General features: G+C 34.3%; 1 protein-coding gene across 1 annotated transcript in view; it reads left to right on the forward strand.

Moving 5' to 3' along the window:
* MS3_00006053 (uncharacterized protein) overlaps positions 1 to 25477 on the forward strand; it is a 64354-nt gene extending 38877 nt beyond the window's left edge. The window contains exons 4-11 of the mRNA XM_051214153.1: positions 32 to 384; positions 1087 to 1332; positions 5422 to 5735; positions 6484 to 13354; positions 15275 to 16597; positions 17388 to 17780; positions 20316 to 20545; positions 21882 to 25477. Of these exons, the coding sequence (XP_051067296.1) occupies positions 32 to 384; positions 1087 to 1332; positions 5422 to 5735; positions 6484 to 13354; positions 15275 to 16597; positions 17388 to 17780; positions 20316 to 20450 (9635 nt within the window). The 3' untranslated portion in view covers positions 20451 to 20545; positions 21882 to 25477. The remainder of the gene's footprint in view (positions 1 to 31; positions 385 to 1086; positions 1333 to 5421; positions 5736 to 6483; positions 13355 to 15274; positions 16598 to 17387; positions 17781 to 20315; positions 20546 to 21881) is intronic.
* The last annotated feature ends 2481 nt before the right edge of the window (positions 25478 to 27958 follow it).

A 27958-nucleotide genomic window follows, 5' to 3' on the forward strand; every position in this document is an offset into this window, starting at 1 on the left:
ATAAAATTTTCTTTTACCCATTGCATTTTAGTCAATGATGAACTTTCTCTAAAACGTTCTTCAACTTCAAGTACATTGATTGGAAACACTACTAAGCCGAGTAGTAATAATAGTAGTGGTAGTAGTAATAGTAATAATAGTGACGCATTGATGAATTCACTGTCTACTTCTACTACCACTACTACTACAATACAATCTGGACTAAATAAAACTGTTAACTCTCATTCAACTGATGATCATTTATCAAATAACAGTCAAACAATAACAACAGTAAATAAATCACCAACACGAACACTGCATGTTGCTGGTCTTACTGTTGGACCTACTGGACCTGTTACATCTGAACAACTGACGACGGCGTTTCGTAAATTTGGTGATATCATAGTGAGTTTCTGATAGTTTATATGCATATATTGTAAAATTTTAAGTGTTGTTTTTTTGGTATCGGTATTAATTTACTAATCCAAACAATCATTAGAGAGAGAGAATAGAGAACAGTATATTTATGCTTGTGTTATCAGTTGTCTAAAAGAATATCAACGTTCGTACACTGAAAAGAGTCAGCTGTAAACGCTCACTTCTATTAATGTTTTAAAACAAAGTTGATTAGAAATTATGACCGATAGTAAATATCCCATTAGATGTTGGCGTCCCCAGGTTGTTCCCGTAAAATTCCTCAACTGTGTTCTTCACCACAAAATTTTTTCAATCTCATATTGTTTATTTTTAGGGTCGTTTAAAGATCCCCATCATAATAAAAGACTAATATTTGAATGCAGAATATTCTCCGTAAATTCTCTTCAGGTTCTACAATTATATATCCGAATTAATAATCCGAAAAATGGCCAGGTTAAGGGCAAAGTACATCGTTTGAAGCATATGAGTTTAGGATTTTCAAACAAAATAGAATAAAATTGTTAATGTTCATATGACTCATATAGAATATTAACTTGAATCTACATTCTTATTCATCCCTCCTTATTACGTCCTACTAATTTTTTCACACAATGTAGTCTTCCATTAAACATTTGACCGAATTGTAATTGCACTATTATTTCTCTCACCCTATCTGACCTATATTTTTAGAATGTTCAACTTAAACCCAGTTCTAGTTCAGCTCTTATTCAATTCGCTGAAATGCGTGGTCCCATTCGCGCAATGAATGCTCATGCTCGTGAACCGCTTCGTTTAGGTGGTCGACCACTCTCACTTGCTTATACACCAAGTACACCGACAACTAGTTTATGGATATCAGACCTACCACCTTCATTGGCTAATTTGACAGATGAAGAATTATTACATACGTTATCACAAATTGCTCCCGTTCAAGAAGTAAGTATTATTAATTTTCCCCATGTATATATAGGGAGAGTTACAGCTAAGTAACCCACTAGTATTGTAAATTATAGTTTCAATATGAATTTGATCGCAATTACCGAAATAGGGAAATCATGTAATTGTTTGACTATTTATTAGTGTAGTCTTTTTTTCGCGGGAATTCTAAATTTCATATATTTCACACAAAAATTTCTAAAACAAACCCATCTAATTTCACTGCTATGTTGCATGTATGTATGCGTATTTGTTTTCACCATGATTGTTTATGCTAAACTGTGCTATTTGCTTGTCTGTACTATGTACTTCGACAATTATGTTGATTACATAGTGACGATGATGTTGGTTCCCTTGTATATTATTATTATCATCATCAGATTAACGTCAAATTTGATGCATTTGTATACAATCAGAAGTTTTACATGGAAAAATTAGTTTTTTTCAACCATCATATTATGACCTTTTGTATCCACAGTAAAAACACGTTTACACTTGTAGTATGTAGACACTTGACATTGTTGTCTATAAATCTATCTTCACTACTACCTAAAATTGTATTTATCCCCTTACCCGTTTTTTTAAACTGTTTGTAGTTTACTACACCCACTCACATTCTTTCGCGTTTATTATTTCTTATGCGTACACATCAGATATGGTGTGTGTACGAAGTTAATTTCACTTGGTTTAAGTTATTGATGCGATTGAAGTTTGATTTTTCAGACCAGTTTTGTTTTTTGTTTTTACAAATCAGATTTTTAATTGTATGTATCATACATTTTTATATAAAGGAATTACTTTTCTATTCAGTTCACCGGTGTACACTTTTTGTATTATGTTTGATTGTGATCTGTAGACTGTCACAAGTATACTAAGATAATGTTCTGTTCGTATAGACACTACAATTTGCGTGTTACAGGAGACGTTTATAATTTCTTACGAATATGAAAACTGTCCAAAATAACGTATAATGTTTTCCCCTTTAAAAAAATCAAATTCCAAAGTTATTTCGTAGTTAACATCACGGAATAATCCTAGTTAAATAACCGTTGAAAACCAAGATGTACTGGGAAACTGTCTCTTGCTAGTATTGGCTCCTGAGCAGTGTGTATTCATGAACAAGCCACCAGACATTGAACCCAGAACCTTCGGTCTTACGCACGAGCACTTAACCTCTAGACCATTGAGTCGGTATCCAGTGTTGGCAGGATTGTGGAGTTTCATACCACTGTCCAGTGCTTCCGGATTTTCGGTGGCTGCTTAACTAAGACCATTCGTTTATGTTAAGTATGAAATTGAATAAATCTCTATTTTCCCGCCCCTACAGTAATTTTAAAGTTATTCCCAAGTTTATTATCTTCTGATCATTTGCAACCTTTCGTGTTCTTTACTAACTAATCGTAATGATTAAAATTCTTTTATATCCTTTCACTCCTTGGATTCTTTCAGAATTTTAATAGTGAAAAGTGTATTAATTTAGAAATTGTCTAAAACGTCCATGTTTCAAGTATGACTGTTTAGAGTGACATTCAACTCCGAGTTATTTAGTCTCTACATCAAGACTCATATATACTCAGATTTTTTTCTTATCCATCACTATAACTCTAACTCTCACTTGTTTTTTGCATAGAAAGTTGACAAAATGTTAGGATGTTATTAAACTTGTACAGATTATTCTAGTCGGTATATATTTTTCGCCTTGTTTATCATTGATTGATACATGCTCATTTGTACCAGTTCATACGTTTCATGAAGCAATTGATTCGTTTCCCACCTACATTTCTAACACACAGAGGGCGAAGGAAAATGCACGGTTTTTGTTTAGAGGATAAACATCGAAAGTGAAGCCTACTACTTTGACAGCTGTTTATTGCCTTGTTTCTTAAAAAAAGCTTTATAGATGAAAAGTAACAAACACGTAGTGTTAGTCAGTCAGTCAGCTACAATGTAGGACCAGGCACATACATGCATCGGTCCAAGTTGCCATACCTCATTAACACAACCAAGTGGACACCGAATTCATAAAAGTAGTTAATTCAGAGGTGGTAATATATAAAAGAAAGATGGCAGATAAGGCTAAAGTACAGGAAGAAAGAATTAGTTCGTAGAAACAAAGATATGAAGCGATTTTAATCTCTTAGTTTAAGGGAAAACAGAGATTGTATACACTGACGCCATTGTGATCGATTCTGAGCCATGTCACCCAGTCTCCAACCATTGGTTACGATAGTCACTTAGACTCCAACCAAGTAGTCTGCATCTACCAACATGGCTCAGACTAGAAGTTAGTGTCTTCAAGCACTGATGCCACGTTTTGGTTTGGCCACCCCTAACTTTCTTCCAACCATCCCGAACACCGGTTAGCATTTCACGTCGTGGTAATCGGTGTTCGGGCATACGTAACACGTGGCCCAACCATCTCAGTCGATGAAGATTCACAACCTCATCAGCTTTTCGAATCCGTGCTGAGATTTCGTCAGTCATCAACCCATTAGAGCTGATCAGACTTCCAAGATAAGTGAAGTTGTCAACGCGTTCTACTACTTCACTCCCTATCCTTAGTTCAGGTGTTGACGCAGACCAGTCCTGAAGCAACAACTTGCATTTAGAGGTTTAAACAATAAACCACATCTTCACTGTAAACCATGTGTAACTGCTAACATTGTTTGAACTATCCCCCCCCACCAACTTTTTCATTGATAATGAAGTTAACAGGATCTTATGTGTTGTTTCATTGCCTAAAAAAGGTTTGTAAAATGGTATAGTACCAGTACTATTTTTTTCTACTCCAAACATTATTTGCCACTCCCTATACTAATCTCTATATTTTATTTAAACTAATTCATCGATTAAAACAGTAAACATTTCCTTATCCTTTTAATTGCCCAACATATCATATCATAATAATATAACTTCCTGTCTCTATATTGATGTACATAAAACTAGAATAATGATAATTACATTATTATTACCTGCATACTTTTATTTGTCTAGTTCATAATGTCCCCTTTCATCAATAATGTCTGATCATCTTACTCTCTCATCATCCACTACACACCATAAATTCCATCTCAGTACTTAACTCTCTATCTATTTAGACTGCTATTCTGTGTATACTATATCTCTGATCTTTTTATCTTGTACTGGTGAAAAAACAATTAAAGAAGAGGGAAAATCAAAAATAACCTATTCCCAAATCTTTTAAAACATGTTTGTGTGTATCTGTCTGGAAAAAATACACGTTTTTCTAGTTTGTTTCGTCCCCACCAGAGTTTTATTGTAAGCTTTGTTTTATTTTCATCTATGTCTGACATGACCTAAGAAACAATGGCATTGTCTTTGCCGTCACTATTATCATCATCGCCTTTCAGTAATTGAAATGATCCCAGAGATTGTTTTCATAATTCCAAACGGAGCTATAGACATCATTATCAACGATTCGATTTAATAATTTCAAATAGACTGAACATTTGAATTTCTACAAACACTATTTGAATAATGAGCAATAGGATTTCACAACCGTCAACACAGAAAACAGACTCGTTGTTGTACAAATAATGGACATTGAAAAATCATCTTTGAAATTTTATCACTTACTCCTTAGAATATTAGCACCTACCTGACTGGTATATAACACAGTCCAACAATAAAAGCAGTTTCCTTTACAAGTTTATTCTGAAGATTATCAGCCACATGAAACAGATTACTATTCCAAACTATTATGTCATTTGATGAATTAGTGTTAGTTGTTAAACAGATAAATTTTATTCAGATTTTCACAATATTTTATCCAGTGTGTGTGTGTGTCGACTAAATCACTCTTACGCAATAAATCGCTTCTCATTATACTAGTTAGTTACTTTGATGCTTCTATTCTCTAAGTTTACTAAACTTATAACCACTGTTTACCTCATAACAATTGACATCCTGTTTGTATTGCATATACATATCCTGATATTCAAATGTCTTTGAAGGTGTTTTTTATTCTATTGGAAGTAAATAAAGTACTTTTAATGAATAAAGAAAATGTTTCCTTTGAAAGTTAGCATACATTAATAATTATTTATAATAATTGTAAATTTATTTTAGATTGCACTTATCAATCGTACTGATCAAAGTACACGTAATCAATCTACTCCGTTGATTTCTACATCTCCACCTCATTGTGCAGCTTATATAAAATTAAATTCAACTGAACATGCAATTCGTCTATTAACTGAATTACGCTGTTCCAAACGTTATTCATCTCCTACACCACCGATCACTACTACAGCTTCATCAACAACAGGAATTACAATAACTGGTCAGAATGTAAAAACTTCAACACGACGTCCTATAGCAGTTGATTTTGCTAGTCCTAGACAATCAAGTATTGTCACTAATCTACAGTTAAATGCGTCAAGGTATGTATGTATATATAAGCATTTGGTTTAGTTACTTCTTTTTTTAGGAAAAAAAGTGAATGTATTAAAACATTCTTCTTGAACAGTTTTCATGCTATTTACTCTCACTTACATTGTTTGCTAACAATATCATATCTATCATTCAGATTGTTTTTTTCTCCGGACTATAGTTAACTTGAGTTGGTGTTTCACAACTATCCTCAAGATTAGACATTTGCACAGATCCAATTTTCAAGGGTATAGTCTTCAAATGTTTCCATCATGGACAAAAGGTATATTAACGATTGGAAAAAAGAGTTAGATAACGTATTAAACACTAAATGATTGTTGAGTAATAGCTTATGTCTTATTTGTGCTATATAGAGATTTTACAGTAGTTATTAGTAATTGACTCCTAGTCTGAGTGTTTCAACATCACCTACGCTGTGTTTTGATATTGCAGAGTAAAATCGCAAATCACCTATAACATTCAAGTATTTCTAGTTAACAGTTATAATGAAAAAGAAAACAGTTAAACAGAATCTGGTCTTAAATGACCAATAGTGAACTGTTTCGCCCATCATTATTTCTTGTGTGCCTCTCTAAAATGCGTATTTCATAGTGTTAACAAATGTTAAATAAGAAGTTGATTTCCCCTGTTTGCTTCTTTAAACTGTATGTTCTCATTAGTTCATTATTTTAGGACTTAACCTTCCAAAAGTAACAACTTTAATCTTGCTTATTTTTATTTTATTTTTACCTATTCAAGATCATCTTTAAATTCTCATCGTGTTCGGATTATTTCATCATCCAACATTGTGGATCGATGGGATTCATCAAATAAAACCAGTAATTTTCAACCACCTACCGCTTCTACAGCAATCACGACATTGACTTCGAAATCGACTGATTGCAATAGTCTTAATTCTTCTCCCGGTTCCGTATACCCTCTCACTGTTCACTCAGCATTGAATACTAACACTAAGACTTCATATCGAACGTCAACGCAAACATTAACACATCACACCTCTGAACTAGCCTCTAATCATAATAATCAAAAAACCAATTTGCTTAGTCATCCTTTGACAGATGTCAATAAAGAAGTTAACGAGGTGAAGAATGGTAGTAATTTGTTTATAGAAAAACAGTCTGAAATAATTTCAAGGGAATGTTCCAATCGAAAGTCATCACGTTTAAAATTTACTAATCAATCGAATCAATTATCAGATCGTACTTATCACCATCGGTTAAAACGATCACATGATAGTAGCCCGAGTAGCTTTAGTACCAGTAGCAGTAGTAGTAGTAGCAGTACAAGTGTGAGTAGTGATAGTACTAGCAGTAGTAGTATTAGTAGTACATCAATATCATCCTCAGGAAGCTCTATAAGTGCTTCATCTGGAACATCTTCTAAATGTACTGGTTCATCAAGTCGTCTTACCAAGGCTCCGTCTATAAAAAGTAACCATAAATCAAAGTCCATCGATGCACATGACAACAAACGTTCAGCTAAACTATCGGAACGCAGTTCATCCTCAAATTGCAGTCAATTAAAAGTTCATAAATCTCTAAGTACTGGAAAACTCAAAGAAAATAAGTCCTGTAGAAAAACTGATTCGTCACACTCGTCAAACACACAAAGTTCAAAGTCTGCTGATTCATATTCATCGTGGCTAGCAGATACACCATCTGATTCGTCTTTTGTTCAACAACCTCTAAGAGTTATGACAGTCAATTCATCTGTTTTATCACCTATTCGTAGTTCGGCCGCTAGTAGCGGTGGCCTCTCTAGTCCTGGAGGATCTTCCTCTTCCATCATAGGAAATAATAATATCCGACGAACGCCGAATAATGGGTGTGAAACTCTACCTAACGGTTGTCAGTCCGAATTTATTGGTCCAGTACCTAATCATCATTCGTCTTTGAGATTATCGGCATCCGCACAACCACTCACTCATACGCCTACAGTTTTAACTATGAGCGAGTTTAGAGTTAGTCCAACTCCAACAGCTTGCTCTGTCAGTGCCAGCAGTGGAGTAAGCAGTGGTGGTCCTAGTTTCAGCAGTACAAATAGTAGTGGAGGAGGCAGCACTGGTAGTAGCCCATTAACAAGCAATAATTCAACAACGAATCACTTTCAATCTGTAGTCGTCTCCAAATCTAACTCCAATAGCCAAATTAAAGTTACTTCGTCATCTCCTTCATTGAAACGCAATGTTTCACAATCCAACGGTAATGATAATTCTCACTGTGGGAATACAAATAAATCGCGAACATTCAGTGACTCTCCTTCAAGCTTAAAACTTCATTTATCTTCTAACCCTGCATTGGCTTCATCCTCCCCAGGTTCAAATAGTCCCTCATGTACTTCATCTACAACACCGTTAACGGTTTCAATAAAACTTACTGGTATTAATCGATCGTCGCAGCCTAGTAATTTAATTTCTCCTTGTAGTCTTTCCGAAAATACTGAGTTGTTTATGTCAAACCAAGATAAACAAAGTAATGATTCACTGCCCTTAACTCCAGTTTCAGCTCCTCCGCTTAGATGTAAAACATCTCGACATACATCTATTGATCCTAGACGTTGTAATATCGGAGTAGAAACACCAACTGTTGGTGGAGCCACCAATGATATTACAGATTGGTGGAGTAGCGGGTCACCTGTCTATGAGTCGATGTATGATAAAATTAAGCGTCGTACAAATAAAGAAGCTGAAGAACGACGTCAACGACAACTTGAAAGTTTTTCTACCAGAGAGAAAAATAGTAAGAAACAAAGAAAGAAAGAACAATCAAACAAGTCTCCACCACAATCCAATATTAATAACAATGTTCCCATTTCTTCTCCAGATTCGTTTAGTAATGAGCAATGTGGTAAAATTAATAACACATTTTCATTAAGCGGAAAATCACATCATTCTATTAATTCAAAATGTAAATTAGATGCTAACCGTTCGTCTAACAAGAAGCATAGTAATCGTCAAAAAAGTGACACTGTTTCAATGCATTCTTTTCTCAGCGATAGTAGTCATCTATCTCAATGGCACTCAACTCATATACATACTGATAAAATTTGCAACGATACAAATGGGTCACATCTTTTTTCACGAAGAATGTCCAGAAATTTAAACTCGAGAAATAAACGTCGTCGAAGTATTGTCAGCTCTTTATCATCTTCATTATCAAGCGAAGGTGAATGTCACTCGAATTCTCCACCGGAAACTTTAACTCGATTAAGTTTGGGCATGCGATTCCCGGTCTCCGCTACTTATCATGAGTGTATTCGACCAAATAAACTTTCCACTGCTGCCTCCGCTGCTGCAGTCCCAAACCGTAAATGGTCAAATCACCACCTTAGTGATAATGATGATGATGATGATGATGATGGCGAAGATGACGATGATGATGCTTTAAGTCAGTTTAGTTCATCTTTATCATGTTCAACTAATGATAGTAAACTAGATCCATCAAATTTAACAAAACGAAAACTTCATTTTTCAACAAACAAGTTGAATCAGTTGAAAAATACAAATTTCTCAAGTTTTAATTCTTCTAATCCATTCAGTCGTAATAATAATAATTATGATATAGATCATCACCGATCTGGTGAACCGAACAAAAAGTCCATTAGTCTTTCAACTGCATTAGAATGGAAAGATACCGGGAAAAAATCAAAATCACACAATAAACAAAATAATAAATGTTCCAAACAATTACCTTCGACCAATGATAATGATAGACATAAGTCTTCAGAAAAATTATCATTTGTTAATAGTGGTTTGCTTAAAAGGCAGCGTAATGAAATTCTTTCACCAAGACCCACAACTACCGATCTACATCCTAATAAACGTAAAAGAGTTTTAACTACACTACAAAAAAATATTGGTGAAAATGATTGTTCTAACCAAATCTATAATCATACAAATCATCATCGACATTTCACCTCACCGAAACACCATCATTCAACTTATCGAAAACAACATCATATTCACAGTCCAAAACCGTACTTTTCTGATGATGGCACCATATTAGATTCTGAAGCAGAAGATGTGAAAGGCAGCTTTATAAGTTGTTCTGATTCAGTATCCCACACTACTGGTACAAGTGATCATCATAGTGTGAAAGATTCTTATCTTCATCATAGAGGAGGAGATAGACAAATGTCATCTCCTGTACATAGTGAGACTGATGAATCCAATGTATTCGGTTTAGATTCACATATTCACAGTCCTAATTCTAGCCGTTGCCATTCAGACTACATTAATAGAAAACAAAAAAAGTGTTTGAGTAATTTGTGCACCATGAATACCACTACTGCTAGTACTCTTCAATCTAGAGATGCAGATGGAGATTCTGCATTTGATGCTCTCCTGGATTCAGACCGTTTTTCTGCCAATTCCAAATCTACTATATCTACTGAGCCGATGGAACAATGTGAACTTGATGAAGATGATGATGACGATGCAAATAGTCCATGCTTGAAATTCACTGATGGTGAAGATGATGATGAGTGGCGTTCTGGTATTGCATCAAGTTCACCGAATCCAGTTCATTTAGAATTTGATGATGGTGACGATGATGATGACGACGACGATGAGGGTTGTGAATTACTAGATAGTAAACCTGAACCAAATACTGTTACTTATCAATCTGATTCATTTGTAGAAAAATTGTCAAATTCCATTATGGAGTCTTCAGATGAAGAGAAACCTCAAGATACTACTTTAAGGCTACAATCTTCTATCAGTGTGAATAATCAGCATTCTTTATCTTCTTGTTCATCATGTGGTACAGGTGAAAAGAAAGTTGATAGTAGTTTTAATGTATCCATTAATGATAACGATAATGATAATCACGACAAATTAAATCGATGTGATTCACCCACATTGTCGAACAAAATGTCTCCAACTGGTGGAGATCAACAACTCCACTCTGATGAACAACTATCAATCAAGCCAGAAACAACAAACAAGCAACCGTTGAGTTCTGTCATGATTGAAGAAATTTCAATCAAAGTTCCTTCTCCAAATCCAACTGAATCAAAATCTAATAAAGCAGAAAACTGCTCTCCTCCTCTCTTACAGACTATTGTTGTTTCTCAGTATTCTACTGTTCATAGTTTTGAAAGCAATAATGTACCGTCATTAAGTAATAATCATGACGATATTGATCATTCAAATGCAACAGGAGCCATCAGTTCCTTTAAACCTTCAGCTGAAAATGTTACAAATAATGACTCTTCTACTGCATACATTACATCTTTGAATAATACTGTAGATTCTCTAAAAACTAATTTATCTTATTCTACTCATTCAGAAATAACAGTAGTCAATGAAACAAGTCTTGCCAAGGAAATAACAACAAAATTATCTCCAAAGAATGATATTTTTCACCAAATATCTTGTGTTCCTACTTCTATTATTTTCACTCAATCAACATCATCTGTCTCACCACATGATTCAGTCTCTTTCAGTTCAGTATGTACATTTCCTAAATTAATTAATTCTCCCCTAATTCTCGACAATAAACCTGTAAACTTTAAAGCTTGCGAAAAATCACCTGAAACTGTCATTCAAGTAGATCATACAGTTCCACGTCAAACATGCTTGAGTAATGTAAAACCGATGACATCTATATCGTCTTCAATGTCATTGAATTCTCAACCGACTGAAGTACATGATATTACTCGTTATGTTCAAAGTGTTATTGAACGAGTTAAGGCTGAACGTGTTGAAGAAAATCAACAGGCAGCTGCGGCTGCTGCTCATTGTCACCATTCTACTCACCATCCAGCTACCTCTTCAATGTCGGTTCCTACATCAACGTTATCGACTATATCCATGAATCAAACACCTAAAGTTTACAATGAACAAAATACTTTGCCTGGAATGGCTTCACCTCATAATAGACGATCATACAGCGGTCAACGCCGTTCACTCCTTGTTACTGTAAGTACATGTTCTCCATCAAAAACTAATTCTTCGTCTAGATCTGCGAAGTTAGTAAGTCCTAATGCACATATGTCTGGTCATCCTGTTGCGACGTGCAGTGTTGATTTACCAAGTGTTCATGTCCCAAATCCAACTATACCCTGTACATCTGGTTTACTTCATCCTAAAATATCTTCTGATCTACAACTACCCTCTATTCCGGGAGTCAATGCTTGTGCACCCCTCAATTTACCTGTTGGTCAGGTGAATAGCACTCGTGTAACAAGGCAATCATGTGGTACGCTCGACGGTTCACAAACATCTTTAAAGCGATCTGATATTTGTCATAGCAATTTAGATACATCTACTGCATTACCCGTTAATCATGCAAGTCGTCGTCAAAGACGTTCTGAAAGTAAGGCAATATCAAACACTGTTCCTGTGTTAAAGGATACCACTGTGTTTTCATTTTCAACACCTACGGTTTTAACATCTTCAACTGTAGTTAATCCGACTTTACTTCCCGTTTCTTGTGCTCCATCAACTCTATCTACTAAATCAACGGAACCTATTATTCCAAGTCATTCTGTGATAACGACAAGTTGTTCCCAAATTGCGCATAGTGGTGCAACGTTGTCTTCGGCTGATTGTGTACAAAAAATGAAAAGCTGTAATATTCACACATCTGTTGATCCTTATGAACCGAATTTTGATGAAGAATCACCAGTTGGTTTCAATCCAGCTCAGTTACATCATCATCGATCATCTCCGTCATTATGTCCATCTCCTAATTCCACTCACCAAACTCGTAAAACGCCTTGTACTACAGCTGAAAACATGACTACCACAAATTCTCAATCTCTTCCTTCTACAACTGTGGTGGTTGCCTCGTCATCACCAATTAACTCATCACCAGGACTTGTAGTGTTAGATACGAAATCTATCAGACATCCTGAGATAATTTCATGCACCACTACTGCTCCATTATCTGTATCTGAATCTTCCGTGTTGAATGTACCACCGGCCACTTTCTGTGTTACTTCTAGCCAGTCTGTTGATACAGTAGATGAAGTGATTAGTGATGTATGTGCTGGTCATTTTGATGTTCAGAGTTATCTCAAAAATTGGTCATGTAATACTGTTAGTAGTCCTGCTACTACTACGATCGGAACAACTATTAGTACAAGTAATATTCAGTCATCTAAAATTTCCGTCAACAATCCATTACCACATGAATCTATATCGTTACCTAGTATTTTAACCAGTATATCAACGTGTACTCCAACCATTACTACTACTACTGCTGCTACTATTGCTACTACTTTCCCTACTATAAGTATTACAACTAGCCAGTCATTACAAACGGTTAATTCAACAATAGCAACTAATATATCAAATACCCCAACAGGAATACCATTTTCTCTTCCTATAACTAGTGAACCAATTGTAGCCGCTGTTACAATCCCGACTGGAAAAACTAGTAATTTAGGCAAGAATGATTCAAGAAATCCTATCAATATTGGAACAGGAAGTGCAGTTCTCAATACTCTTCTTGCTGCTTTACAACTTATACCAGGTAGTCAAGTAACAGTGACTGGTCCAGCGGCAGCAGCTGGAGTTGTTGGTAATAATAATTCACGTACAATTTCTGCAGCCACTATTACACTACCTGTGAATGCAGCTCAACAGGCTGCTGCTAATATAAAGGTTTGTTAATATTTGTTTTCATTTTATTTGAACTTTATTTAATTATATATTATCTACAGTCATTTCTATTCAAAATGAATAAAATAGTTAGATATTCTCAGACTTTAAACAATAATTTATCACTTTGATCTACTTTTTTTATTATTATTATTAGCTCTATTCAATATTACATTTTTGGTATAATAAAGTATTCTCAGTACACAATGTTTCAGCGAGTGGAGATTTGTAGCTCAGGTAGATGATTTTGATGGAGTTTTGTTCTCTGAGCTGGATGGTTTGGTCGTGGAGCTTTCATCGTCCTTCTGAACGACATCAGCACACATTAGGTATACCAAGCTGTGAACCACATATAGAGAAATTCGAACGCTTCACTTCTATCTGAAGTTTGTGCTGATGTCGTTCAGGAGAACGATGAAAGCTCCACGACCAAACCATCTAGCTCAGGGAACAGAGCCCCATCAAAATTTCAACGAGTTTCCGTTTCTTAGTTCTTGATCAATATTGAAAATAAATATTGGGTGGCGACCAGTTAGATATGAGCATTTCAAAAGTTGACATCTGAATAATATTCATTCTTTTCAATCCATATTGCCAGCCATCACAATGTCTCCGATTGTATATTTTGTAACTTGTGCAGCATACCTGAATAGGTTGTGCAATTAATTGACATAATGATCTGTTAAAACAAGCAAGGAAACAGATGACTTGTTGAAATATCTAGACAGCAGGAGCAGGTAGCCCAGATATTCAAGCAGGCCACCTTATGTGCTAACTTGAATTGTGACACACTTATTCCATTCAATAAGTTAGTCATCATGAACATGGGACTAAAGTGCATGTGATTTTAGACCGAATTGTTATAGCACATTAACACTGTAAGATGAAAATAACAAGAGTTAGAAATAATGTACTAACTAAATTGTGCGAAAGACTGAACATTTGATAACATAGTTAGAGAACACTGTAGCTGCTACAAAATAACGTAATGGTTAGGCTTTCAAATTATAGTGTTCCAATAGAACTATATTGGCTAGAATACGTGTTCTTTTAAATCCTGTCATCTCAGATATATCAATTTCAGAGTAGTAAAACTGGAAGCGACAAACTTGAGGCCCGAGAGAGTAGAGTAGTACTCCGTACCGTGCAGAAAGTTGTTGTGATATATATATATATATATATATATATATATATATATATATATATATATATATATATATATATATATATATATATATATAGTCCCCTATAAACAACTAGCATCTCTAGCGACACTGTCTTCCCATAACGGAAGGGAAAATGTTCGAATAGGTTGTTTATTGAAATACTATAATTCGCCTTGTTACAACCACCTCCATAGTTTAACAGCACTCGGAATCTCTTTGTTCACATTCTAATACCTTTCATACCTATATTGACTATGACTGATCGTTTATTTTAAATATTTAACTTCCAACCACACTGTCCACAGATTTTTAAACCTGGATCCCGCACACATATTGCATAGGCGCGTGCTTCAGCTTAATAATTGATGTATGAACATCCAGTCGGTCGTTGAGTTACATTATTGTCTACCAATTTCAATGAAAATGTTATTATTAGTTTCTCCAAAAATGTAGAACAATCAGTTTGTATGTGTATTCTCGTGACCATATGATATATGGTCATAGAGTAGTATCGGAATTTTAACTCCAAAGTAACTGATAATGAAAAGCAGTTGTGTTTTCCAACTGGTGATTACAACCAAAAAGGGCTTTACTTGTTCTCGTTTTTCTTTTTTTGAAAAAAAAACTATGTCAATATTTTATAGTTGAATGTAATTCACCTCAAAATGCTCACAATAATCATGCTATTCTATGTTTTCCATGGTTACATTTGTTTGTTTGTTTTTGTTGTTGTTATTCATTTCCTAAAACCGTACAGGCGGCTGTTTTATCTGTCACAAATCCGAACAATAATCAAGGGAAAGCAGCTAACATTAACTGGAACCAACAAGATTCATTGAATATAAACAAAAACACGACTGAATCTACTCACAGTGAAACTAAAGTTTCACATGGAATTTTTACTCCACCAATTTGTGTAACCTCAGCAAATTTAACCAATACTGCACATAATAATCGTTTAACTACTGCTACTCATCAACTCAATACTACACCAGTAGTTTCCACGTGTTCAGTCGCTCAGTTACCGTTTAATAATAACATCTACGTAAACAGTAATATAAACAATATATCTTATCAACATCCTAAGATATTGCAATCTGGTTGCACAATGAGTGAATCAGTCACTTCGATTACAACAACAACGTCTCAACTTTATCCTTTACAAACGGCAATGGAGTCTGCACCCGTGAGACCACATTTGGCATCGGCTACTACAGTTACCAATAGTACTATTGCTAGTAATAGTAATAGTATTAGTACTACATGCGATCAATTATTGAATAGTGCGCCCGTATTCGCTTCGTGTGGTAAATACACTAGTGTTACCCCGACACCAATTTCACAACATTCCTCTTTGGTGTCTCATTCTCAACAAAATAATAACATATGCACAACAAAACAATCATTCGTTCCACCTTCATCACCAATCGTAACTAACGGTACTAGTCATCCTCAGATTACTTCAAGAACTGTCTCAAATGCGCCACCTCCACCTACATCACCAGTTGTACTTGGTCGAAATTCTTCTGTTTCACCGTTAGCTAATCCTGTTTTGCAAACATTAATCGATCGGCTAGGTGGTAATGTTGAACCTTCTGTTGCTATTGCACTATTTCATGCAGCTCTTAATGGTTCTAATATGAGACGTAACCTTAATGATAATACAACCGATACACAAGTTAATCCTTATTTAAGACATGTAGCTCAACAGTTTCTTGATAATCGGTGTTGTAGTGGTCCTGTCAAACCATCGATTCCAATCAGTCATTCTGAATCTCAAGTTCACTCAGCTAGTAGTATATGTGCCAAAAGTTTGTCTCCATCGCTAACTATGCAGCATATTCCTGTGACTAATATCACTTACAGTTCAAGTCCTCATCGACCTCCAGCTTCGGGACTTCCTTTCGTTTCTCCTGTACTAATCAATCCTGTAGATCCTGACATAATTCAAGTTGATCCTAGTAGCAATAATATTATATCTCCACCGGTTGTCTCATCTCGTCTTCCAGGATCGGACCCACCTCCAATAAATAATATTACTACTAATTCTGATGCCCAATCTTGGAACACGCTTGGTTCAGTAAGTATCTTTGTGTAAACTTACCGTTGTTAACATAGTTTTCGAAGGGATTGCTTTTTAAATACCGATTTCACTTATCTTGAATATGGTTCTCAATATTCTTTTAAATGTCATGGTAATGCACACTAATAACTTGCACCAATCCACATTTCTTTCAGGTCCCTTGCTTGTTTATAACTAAATGACTAGAATGTCATCCACAACGCATCTTAATTAGGAAGTTTTAATGTGAATGTTACAATAAATAAAGCTAAAAGGATCAATATAACCTTTGAGAATCATAGTTGTGTTTCACAGTTGTATATTGTGAAATGTGGTCGAGTTCTATTTCTATGTTAATTATGGTTACCCTCTTCACTTGAATATTCATTAAAATAATCTGGTCATATAAAAAAATTCTCCAATGCAAATCACGGCTATATCCGCTTCTAAAGTTTCGATGTCTTTTGGTGGCGAACTTTGTAACGACGTTTTTTTACTGAATGACGTTACATCACTCAACGCACTGAAGTTAATACTTCTTACCACATTGATTCTAAAGATCAATTTGTTTTAGGCATCGCTTAGAAAATAAGATTTTTAACAATTTCCAACCATTCATTCAAACCTAATTAGTTTCGGTCTGTCTAGTTGGATTGTAACATTCAAATTCACAAAATTAGCATATCCCACAAGTAGTTGGACAAACTTGCGTTTTGGTTTATGAACCTATAAAATCTTTCATTGTTATAAGACGAAACGATAATTTTTTAATTACATTAACACGAGGTTTATTTAAATGTTTTTACAGTCCTATCCTTTAGTTTGGCAAGGTCGTTTATCTTTGAAAAACATGGAAACTCGTGTCGCTCTACATTTTATTCAAGGAAATCATAATTTACTTAATGCTTGTATGACGTTACTAGCTTCTGGAGGCGGCGGTCAACCACAATTCTCCTTAATCACAAGTGGTGGACCTTTACGTATAGTTCAAAGAATGCGATTGGAACCAGCACAACTAGAAGGTGTTCAACGTAAACTTAATCAAGAAGGTGCTTCATGTGCTTGTCTAGCGCTTCCTGCTGGCAGTAGTCCTGTTGAGTTGGCACAACAAACTCAAATATTAAATGAAAATTTCATTCGTTACATGCAAGAGAAAATGGCTGCTGGTATTATCAACGTCGGGCATCCAGATTATCAACAAGTAGGTTGAGTTTGATTTATTTCATTAGTTATTCATTTCACAGATTGATACCCTGTCTTCGCTATGTCACTCGTAGCTTCCCTTTAAACTACTCCTTCATTAGTTAACCACTGAGCAACAAATTAGTTCCTAGTTGGTTATACAGTAAAATAAATCTGAACTACCTCACATGATGACCAAATGATTTTTTCTTATTTACCTAATACTCTGTCTAACCTCTCAACGTACACAAGCAAAACTTCAAAGACACTTGTAATCAAATGCTCTAATTTTAATGGATATGTTTTGCAAATCGATGAGTATAATACACCGTCAACTTCTATATTGTAATCTCAACCTACTCGTCCTTTTTTTTAGATAAGAAACTACCTTGCTCTGATGATTATCAACGTGTATTGAACAAGTACTATAGGGAAACTGCCTTTTTAATAAAAATAAACTGTATATTTGTTTATTCTAATTCAATAGAATAATCTTGAATATCCGTTATATTAGTAATAATAATAATAATAATAATTGGCATTTCAAATTCTTGTTTCTTTTCTCTCCTTTCTTTTTAACTAATCTAATCATGAAAAATACTACTGCTGTATCTCGTCGGTATACCATTAACCAATTCATCAACTGATTTATTGATTTACTAAAGGCACATGATAACGATAAGGCTATAGGGCGATTACCTGAATAAGATGAAAGAAGAGGAGATAGGGTTTTATTATTTTTATTTTCACTATTCATTATTCTTTTTTGTTATGGTCGTTTTGCCCATTTACATCTGCCCGGGCAAATAGTATCGATCGATAAGATACTGATCTTTTTGGCCTATATATATACACTGGCATCATATAACCATTAACCATTGTCTCTACTAATCCATTTATGGACTGAATAAAATCGATTATATATTGATGCAGTCTGACCTATGCTGATTTATGATTGGTCGAATTTCATTCATTTATTTGTTCGTATTTTATTAACCATGTAACAAGAGACAGAGAAAAAAAATTACAGCCTAGGTTAGACACGACTGGCCTAAAATAAATTCTTTTTTCTAATCTTTGCCTTTTTTTAACGTCTCTCTCTCTCTCACACACACACATACTATATTTTCTTTCTGTCTCAGCAATTGTTTGTGTTGTGTACAAAGAGAAGAGATGTTGGAAAAAACTGCTTTGTTTTCAATGTTCTTTTGTTGGACTAAATTAGAATTATTATTATTATTATTATTATTATTATTATTATTATTATTATTATTATTATTATTATTATTATTATTATTATTCAGTCCAGACCATTGATGATGAAGATGATGATCATATATTAGGCGAATAATCGTGAAGCTTGCTGTTTGTTTGTTTGTAAAACAAGATTGAAAGAGGTGAATGATGATGAAATTGTGTCTAAAATGGAAGAATTCTATAGATTTTATTAAATAGTTTTCTTAAATATTTTATTGAAAACTAGTAAAAACATTTGGTATGGAGATGATGATATTTAATTACGTTGTATAGTTTATAATGAATAGACTGTTTTCTGCTTCTCAGTTCATGTCAACACTTATCTTCAGATGTAAATACACTTACTTTATACTGTTCATCTGAACCTTGTTGTGACAGGTTTGGATCTTGATGTTTACCATAACCAATGTTTGGAATCTAGATGACATGGTATAGAATAGCTCGAAATGTTCCACATACATTCATTCTTTGGTATCAAATCATATTGTCTATGTTTAGTGGCTTATAATATCACTAATATTGTTATTATTTCTCAGTCAGTCAGTTACAACGTAGGACCAGGCACATATATCCATCGGTCCAAGTTTCCATACCTCATTAGCACAAGATGAACACCAAATTCATGGAAGTAGTTAATTCAATGGTGGATTGCATATAAGGATATAGTACAGGAAGAAAGAAAGATATAAAGCAATTTTAATCTCATAGTTTAAAGGAAGGCAGAGTTTATACACCTACGCTATTGTGATGATCGATTATGAACCATGTCACCCAGAGTCTCCAACCATTGGTTACGATAGTCAATTGGACCTTAACCAAGTAGTCTGCATCTACCAACATGGCTCAGACTAGAGGTTAGCGATTTCAAGCACTGATGCCACGTTTTGGTTTAGCCACCCATAACTTTCTTCCAACTAGTCAGCATTGTGCGTCGTGGTAATCGGTGTTTAGGCATACGCAACACGTGGCCCAACCATCTTAGTCGATTGTTATTATTTCTGCGACGAATAATTGCTTGTGGCTTTTCTGATTTTATGTAACAATATGAACTTATGCTTATATGTAACAGCTTTTGATGACAAGTGAAAAAGATTGAATGAAAGAAATAACTTTCTATCCTTCATACTTTTTTATATCAGTAGGTTGCAGATTCAAATGTTGCTTAGTCGATTTTTAGTGAAGCTTTACATATTGTACTTCGTTTTTTACTTCTTTCGTAAAGTTTTTTTAATACACTTTATTAACATTCCATAATATAATGACTGTATGTTTCTTTCATATATTTATATACATATAGGGACTTTATGTTGTGCATATTTTTCCACCATGCGATTTCTCCCATGCACAACTTGGCCTAGCTGCTCCGGATCTTCATAGACGTGTTGTACAGGCGAATCAATCTCATTTACTAGTTGTTATAACAACAGTTTAAATGAATGTCTCATCTAATCATCAAACGTATTTTATTGGATAATATGTATACTATAACTTAATTTTTATGAAATTAGTTGAATAATTTATTGTCAGGTGAGTATATTCACAAATAAGTAATCTAATTTCAGATTTAATCATCTTTAAACTATTATAATAGTTGCATTCATTCTCTTGATTTTTTATAAATTCTGTTTGAAAATGTTACCATAATTCAAAGGTCATTATTATTGTTTATATGTTAACCATCTTGTTATCTAAATCTTAATGATCAGCGTACGTTCGCTTAATTAGCATTGTCTCCAATCTAATTAACTTCATAATTCATCGTTATCCAAATTATTCATATTGTTTGAGAACACGAATTGATCAATGTTAGACCACTATTGAAAACCTGGAAGCACTTGGCAGTCTTTTCGTTCTAGTATGAGACTCCCCAGCAGCGCGCATCCATGATCCCGCATGCGGGATTCCATCTCAGAACTTTCGGTCTCGCGCGCGAATGCTTAACCTCTAGACCACGGATCTGACATCCAACAGTGTTACTGACATATTGTGTTTGTCATTTACATTGAATTGGTATTAATATTAACAAGCAAGTTTCTCATGCTACGATTTAATCTTCCGACATAACTAAACATGTGACACTCATAAAAATGTGTTTTTTTCTTTCTTAACCGAATTATATTTCGTTATCTGCATTATAATTATTGGGTCCATTACATTCAACTAGTCTCGTTGATAGATCATTACCAATATCGGGAATGTATAATTTCTTAAATTTACATCTATGTAGCTTAAAAGTTGTTATATCCATCCCATTCTGTACCTGTTGCACAGAAATCAGACATATAAAAATCATTAGCTCTGGAGAATGATGTTTGCAATTTACAGTGTTTTACTCCATCCTTCACTTAGTGTATAGTAATTAGAATATATCTTTCTAGTCTATTCGTCTCGTTTTATACGATATCAATTTGTTGTAATCTCAGTGATTGTATGTTTTTTTTTTTGAGTGACCTATCAATGTTATGTAATACAGTTCATGAATTATCAGTCTCATGAAATTAATCAACTATAATGTGATCCTAACCTGCTTCGGTTTGGGCACCCGGGCAGTATCATAGCCCTCACACATATCAAATGAGATTTGTGTGGCGCACATGTATTTGGTGCCTCCTTGTACCAATATCTATGTGTTAAAATAAATAAATGTGATCCTAACACTAAAATTCAGTTGTTATTATTGTCATTGTTAAAAAAATTAGTCTATAAAATATTGATATGTCTAAGCCCTATTCTTTCATATAAGTGCCTTGTCGCCGTCACCATTAACAATGTATTCTTTATCATTGTTGAATATAGAATTATATAAATAGATCGTGGAATTGTTATATATTTATTATTTTTCATTCTGTTTTTCTTTATTTAGTCCTTCACACTCATACATATAAAATTTCATTGCACACACACCGGTGAGGCACTCGTGTTCATGCATAATCCTTTTTTGTGAACTAACAAACAAAGAAGAACTCTACTATTGGATTCTGAAATTTCTTGATATGTGGAATTCCTGTCTGGGCCTAATTCGAGAGAAAACACATCCATACATATGGGCAGCATCATCGTTTAATATATATCTTTTTTCTTTCAAATCTACATTCTTTTAAAGAAATACACAACATAAACTGCAAGAATAAGATTATTAAAATGTTTATTGTGTATCCTGTTTCGTCCTTTTTTTATTGATTCAGTTCATTTCCATTTTTAAACCATTCTACTGCACTGTACAGTTGTGTATACGTATTTCCTTCTATCTATCTATCTATCTATCTCTCTGTTTATATCTTTTTCTCTGTCTACTATATTAACTGTTGCTTTTCATTACTTTATGCACCTAGTTACTGCATAGTTTGTTTCTTTAAAAAAATTTCAGGGTATAAGTTGTGTTACATCGTTTATCATCCATACCCCATTTACATATTTCTTTCTTCACCATTATTCGCCTAGAGAACACGAGTTTTATTTATTCTAAATTAACCTTTAGTCATGTAAAACACATATACACACGGGTACAAGCGAATACACACATATATACACATACAGTTGGCGCCCTTGTTTACTATTTATGTGCAATAATTCCTGTTTATAATTAGATTGTGTTCGTTTCCCTTCGTGATTGTTTGTATCCAGTATCATATTTATATGTATATACATATAGATGAATAAATATAGGCATCTATATGTGTGAGTGGTTGTACTCCTTTGTTTTTACATCCCGGTGGTCATTTGTCTTAGTATCTTATTGCTGTTACATGGGTTATGTTACTATCCCGTATTTAATGAAACGTTACTTCAACATTAAGTCGTGATTATTATTATTATCACTTTTGTTACCGTTATTAAATCAGTGCTATTCGTCTCAATGTTATCAGTTTGATCCATCCAATGTTATTTAAAAGAGTATAAAAACTAATGGCTTTTTTTAAAATCACTACACATCAACTAAACCTGTTCTCTGAGGATGATTCTACCTAATACTACTACTACTACTACTACTACTACCACTGCTGCTGATATTGTGCTGTTAATATTCACCATTGTTACTACTGAAGTATTATTTTCACCATCAGTGATAACGACGACGGCTGCACAGATTTATTATCGTTGCTTCACTTCTTGTCAGTTCTCCATCAAATAACACTACATTGTACATTAATAACTATTATCGTATCGTGATAATCACAATATAAAATCTTCTTACAACTATTTATTATCAATATTATTCTCACTAATATTCGTCATTACCAACATCATCATCCATTTGAGTGATCCTAATTGAAGATGCAAAAATTCAACTTACTTAAACAAATAATGTTTGCGTGTGTACAGTTATGGAAATGTCGCTTGTTTGTTTGTATTTCTCGTTTCTTGTTGTATCACTCCTTATTTGATTTACTCTATTCACATTTTCATTAGTAAATAAGAACAAACATGTCCGTGTGTGTATACAATGAGTTTATATGAGCATAAATGTAACTGTGTGTGTCCCTAGTGGTTTCCTGTACATTATTTATTTGCTATATTGATCGATTCCTCGTGTTACTTGCTCTACTCTAGCTTGAATGCTGTTTGCTACTACTACCATTACTATTAACTCCTTTATGCAGACAACACTTGTACACACAGTTATTATATATATGCATATTCTTTTCCTTGCAACTTTTACATTAGAAACACGAATATATATATATATATATCCAGTAATTGTAGATTATCTTTTTTGTTTTATTAGGTGGTTACTTACGTGTGATTTTTTAAGAAAATACGATCGATCACCAGAGTATATATTTCTTTTCCCCAGTATATATATATATATATATGTTGAATGATCTCATACTTCTCTCTGTATTCGTCTCTGTTGTTATTTCTTCTAAGTGATACTTTGTTTTATCGTTTGTTCTTTCTTTTCTAGTTCTCCTGTTCATATAGTACGGGTTAATTGTAACTATTCTCTTTTTGTCCCGTTGAGTCCTACATATAACGCGTGTGTGAGAAAGTTTGTGTTGTTTCACACTGTTTTTACTCCTGTCTATTCCTCAATTGTTTTCCTTCGTCCGCTTGCACTCATACAACTGTCAAACTTTTTACTTATGAAACAGCACTGGTAAAACTCGAACAAATTTATCCAACTATCCCTTATTATTATTATTATCATTGTTATTATTACTATTAATATTATTGTTATTACTGGTCTCTGTATCTATCTATCCATCTATTCAATTTTATCTATTAGATAATTACTGTGTAGGCACACAACGCAGTCACATACACAGGCGCACGTGTTTGTATTGTATAAATTACGTTATCGAAAAAATGACCTTTCTCTTTATTTCTCTCACTCTCTAGATATATACTTCTCGTGAGATAGGTCAAACCAGCTTAGTTAACGGCAAGGAATGAGTAGCTTGCCTATGCTATTGCTGATATCGTCAATTCTGTTGACTTCGTAATTTTGGCTATGATTTTCTGTTGATTAAAAAAATTTTACATTTGAACAATAAGTCCTGTTGTTGTTCTTATTCTCTTACTGGTTGTAGCACTATGGTAACGAATATACATTGTAGTTTTCTAATTATTGGTACACAGCATTACGGTATCGTAGTACAGTGTTTTCTACACCTGTAAGTAAAGAATCGATAAGAGTTCCTACATGACCTAGATTTTATGATGTTGGATACATGGAAGGTCACAAATGAAATGTACTGTGCAAGATTTTTTATAGAATCATGTAATATGATGCATGGTGTATGTATCCATAATCTTGCTTAAATTCTTGGTAGATGATTGGTCAGATTGTAAATATAAAGAAAAGCGAGTTCAGATCGAGCTTTCGGAATAGTTCTTATTCTTCATTATAATATCATACCAAACTTGTAATCGAGAAATTATAGTTCATTCATGCTACAATTGAAGTGTTTCGTATATCATTTAAGCCAATTTCACAACAAAAGTCTACTTCTCAACAAAATTAGTTCTTAGTAACACCTCAGTTATCACAGAATCCTTCCAGTCAGTTTAATTTTATTGCATTTTTTTAGACAAAAAGCCTATTATCTGTTTGTTTATTTTTCAGTGTAACGCAGCGATAGTTCAATAATTAGGGAGCTTGACTTTCAACCATTAAGCCGAGTGTCCAAACCCTATTTCACGTATTTCGGTTTGGACAACAGGGTAGTATTGCTAGGCTTCACACTTAGAGTGCAGCTGAAACTAGAGTACGCGAGTCTATACCTGATAAAATGAACTTAAAAAATACTTCCTCTAAGTTATAAGTGCGAAGATTAGTTGTAGTCGAAAAAAACCAAAGTTCTTAGTTGTCCAGTCAATCACTATTGCCATAGCGATAAAAACCCAGTAACAGGACTCTAATGAATAAAGAAATTTACTGAAGTGTTTGTAACTGAGCGTTTATATGACCATCATTTCTGTCACTACAAACCTGTGGATATTTTTATAACTTATTGCTCGTATCTTCACGATTTATCGGCAGTACTGTTAATGTCGAAGGTTTCTGATTGAATCATGTGATTTCCAATCATCCTTGTGTGTTTTATCTGTTTTAATAGTGCTAAAGTTTAAAGTAATTAGTCATACTTTTATTTTCAATGGCACTAGTATTGACATATAATAATCCTGTCTAATAGGGCTGATTTAGAAAATATTTGACACTACTTAAATTCTAACATTTCACCAATATCAATATGACGTTGTTGATCGGTGTTATATCCCTTCCCTATGATTAGTCCAATTATTATCTCAGTCAGTCAGTAACAACGTAGAACTTCGTACTTACATACGTACATCAGTTCAAGTTGCCACACCACATTAGCACACAAATACAATTGTCCATTCAAATCTCATAGTGGTAGATGTAGTAAAAATATAAGCGGTAATCGGGAAGATTAGGGTTCGAAGATGCTATTCAAGCAGTATAATCCAGTGAAATAAATTTGGAAGGAGAAAAAGAAGAAAAACATGAATTCAGAAGATTAGGATTTGGGAGAACACAAAAGTGGATGCACTTGTCCCATTGCAAACGATTTTGAGCCATGTCATTCAGGATCTCTAACCATCGGTTACTATCATCTCGCGGATCCCAACCAGGTAGTCTACACCTACCAACATGGCTCAGTTCACTTTTCAGTGACTTCATGCACTTGTGCCATGTTTTGGTTTGGCCGCCCCTAGCTTTCTTCCAACTTACTCCTATACCATAAAACATCGCTCGTCGGGGCAGTCGGTGGTTGGGCATACGTAACACATGTCATAACCATCTCAACTGATAAAGTTTCACTACTTCAATTGATTTGCCATCCTTACCTAGTGCCCGTTTCCTAACAACTGTGTTACTTACTCGATGGTCCCATGATATACGAGCAATGTTTCGAAGACACCTATGATCAAATACTAGTAGCCTACGGATATCCTCTACTCTTACCGGCCATATTTCACTGCCATAAAGTAGGGTAGAACGAACTGCTGCGCAGTAAACACGTCCTTTGGTTGATGGACGGATATCTCGCCTACGCCATAAATGACGCAAGTTGGCAAAAGCTAGTCGAGCCTTCTGTATCCGTGCTGAGATTTCGTCACAAGGGCTGATGAGACTTCCAAGATAAGTGAAGCGATCGACACGCTCAATTATCTTCTAAACTTAGTTCTATTGTCATTATTTGTTATACTCAGTAAATTCAAGTATCTGTTCCATAAAATTGTATATTGTATAAAAACATTCACGAATACTATCCTTAAGTTGGATATTGTTGACTATTGGCATAAATATAGAATCATCATCAGGGTGATGATGAGACAATTCACTCTTCCAAAAAAAGTTACGGGCTCTTGACATCTTAGGATAAACTTTAATGTTTTGATTGGGTGAATACTTTTGTTATCGTTTATCAAAACATTTAAGAAAAAGAGAAAGTTTAGAGCATAGATTAACGCAAATTGTTAATTAGAAAGGCTGGTTTGTTTTAATTTCCACTATTCCTGATAATGTAGTAAAAAGAACACGGTATTTGAGAAATCTTTTGGTTTCTACAGTTATTAGTCCATGAATTTGTTGAGTCAGATAATATGTTAACAGATAAACAGACGGTTTCTGGTGCTGCCAGAAGTATGAGAGCAGTTGTTACCTCTCAGTCGATCACACTGTGTTAGGGAATTCATCAGGTTACTGGGATAATAATAAATATATCTTTGTCATATCCCTATGAGTAGAAAAATTGCATTTCTGACATTTCGTGACTTGGTGTAAATCACTTTCTGAAAGTAAACAAATGAACGAACTTGAATTCGGTTATTTATTTACTCGGAAGAAGTGCGTTACATTAAGTCATGAAACTTCAGAAATACAATTATTCTACTCATCAAGATATGAAAAAAATGTATTTATTATTAACTTTCTACCCAATGCTCAATTTATTTTAAACTATCAAGTCCAACTTTGGCATCGATACTTACAGGAAACTGGGATACTTGTCGGCTTTACGACCCTAAATCCCAAGGCACAACTGATTGAGGTAGGTTGTTATTTGTCTTTCTGTACATTGTTCTTGATTTTTTAGCTCCATACTTTTCAGCATAACCAACAATGGAAACTCATGGGGAAGAGTAAGTCGTCTTAAGAAGGTACCTTCGCATGAAAGAAACACCGTAGTTTTACCCAATATAGTTACCAGTGCGACTTCGCGGTCAGACATTGTCTGCCGCCTTAAGCCCGACTATTCCCCAACCGATAGACCTAGAAAGGCGGGAACAAGACAGATTGATCTCCCAACTATTATACCTCACATCAATATAGCAGCTAATGTCAGGAGTGCTTACGTATGACTCTAACGACGATACTAATCGGTGTTGTAAATTAGAAGTTAGTAGATCATACATAGACATCTCATTGGTAAAATTAAAAGCTCTATAGGGGTAAGAGCAAAAAACACATCA

Source organism: Schistosoma haematobium, chromosome 2 (assembly GCF_000699445.3).
Source record: "Schistosoma haematobium chromosome 2, whole genome shotgun sequence".
Classification (NCBI taxonomy): Eukaryota; Metazoa; Platyhelminthes; class Trematoda; order Strigeidida; family Schistosomatidae; genus Schistosoma; species Schistosoma haematobium.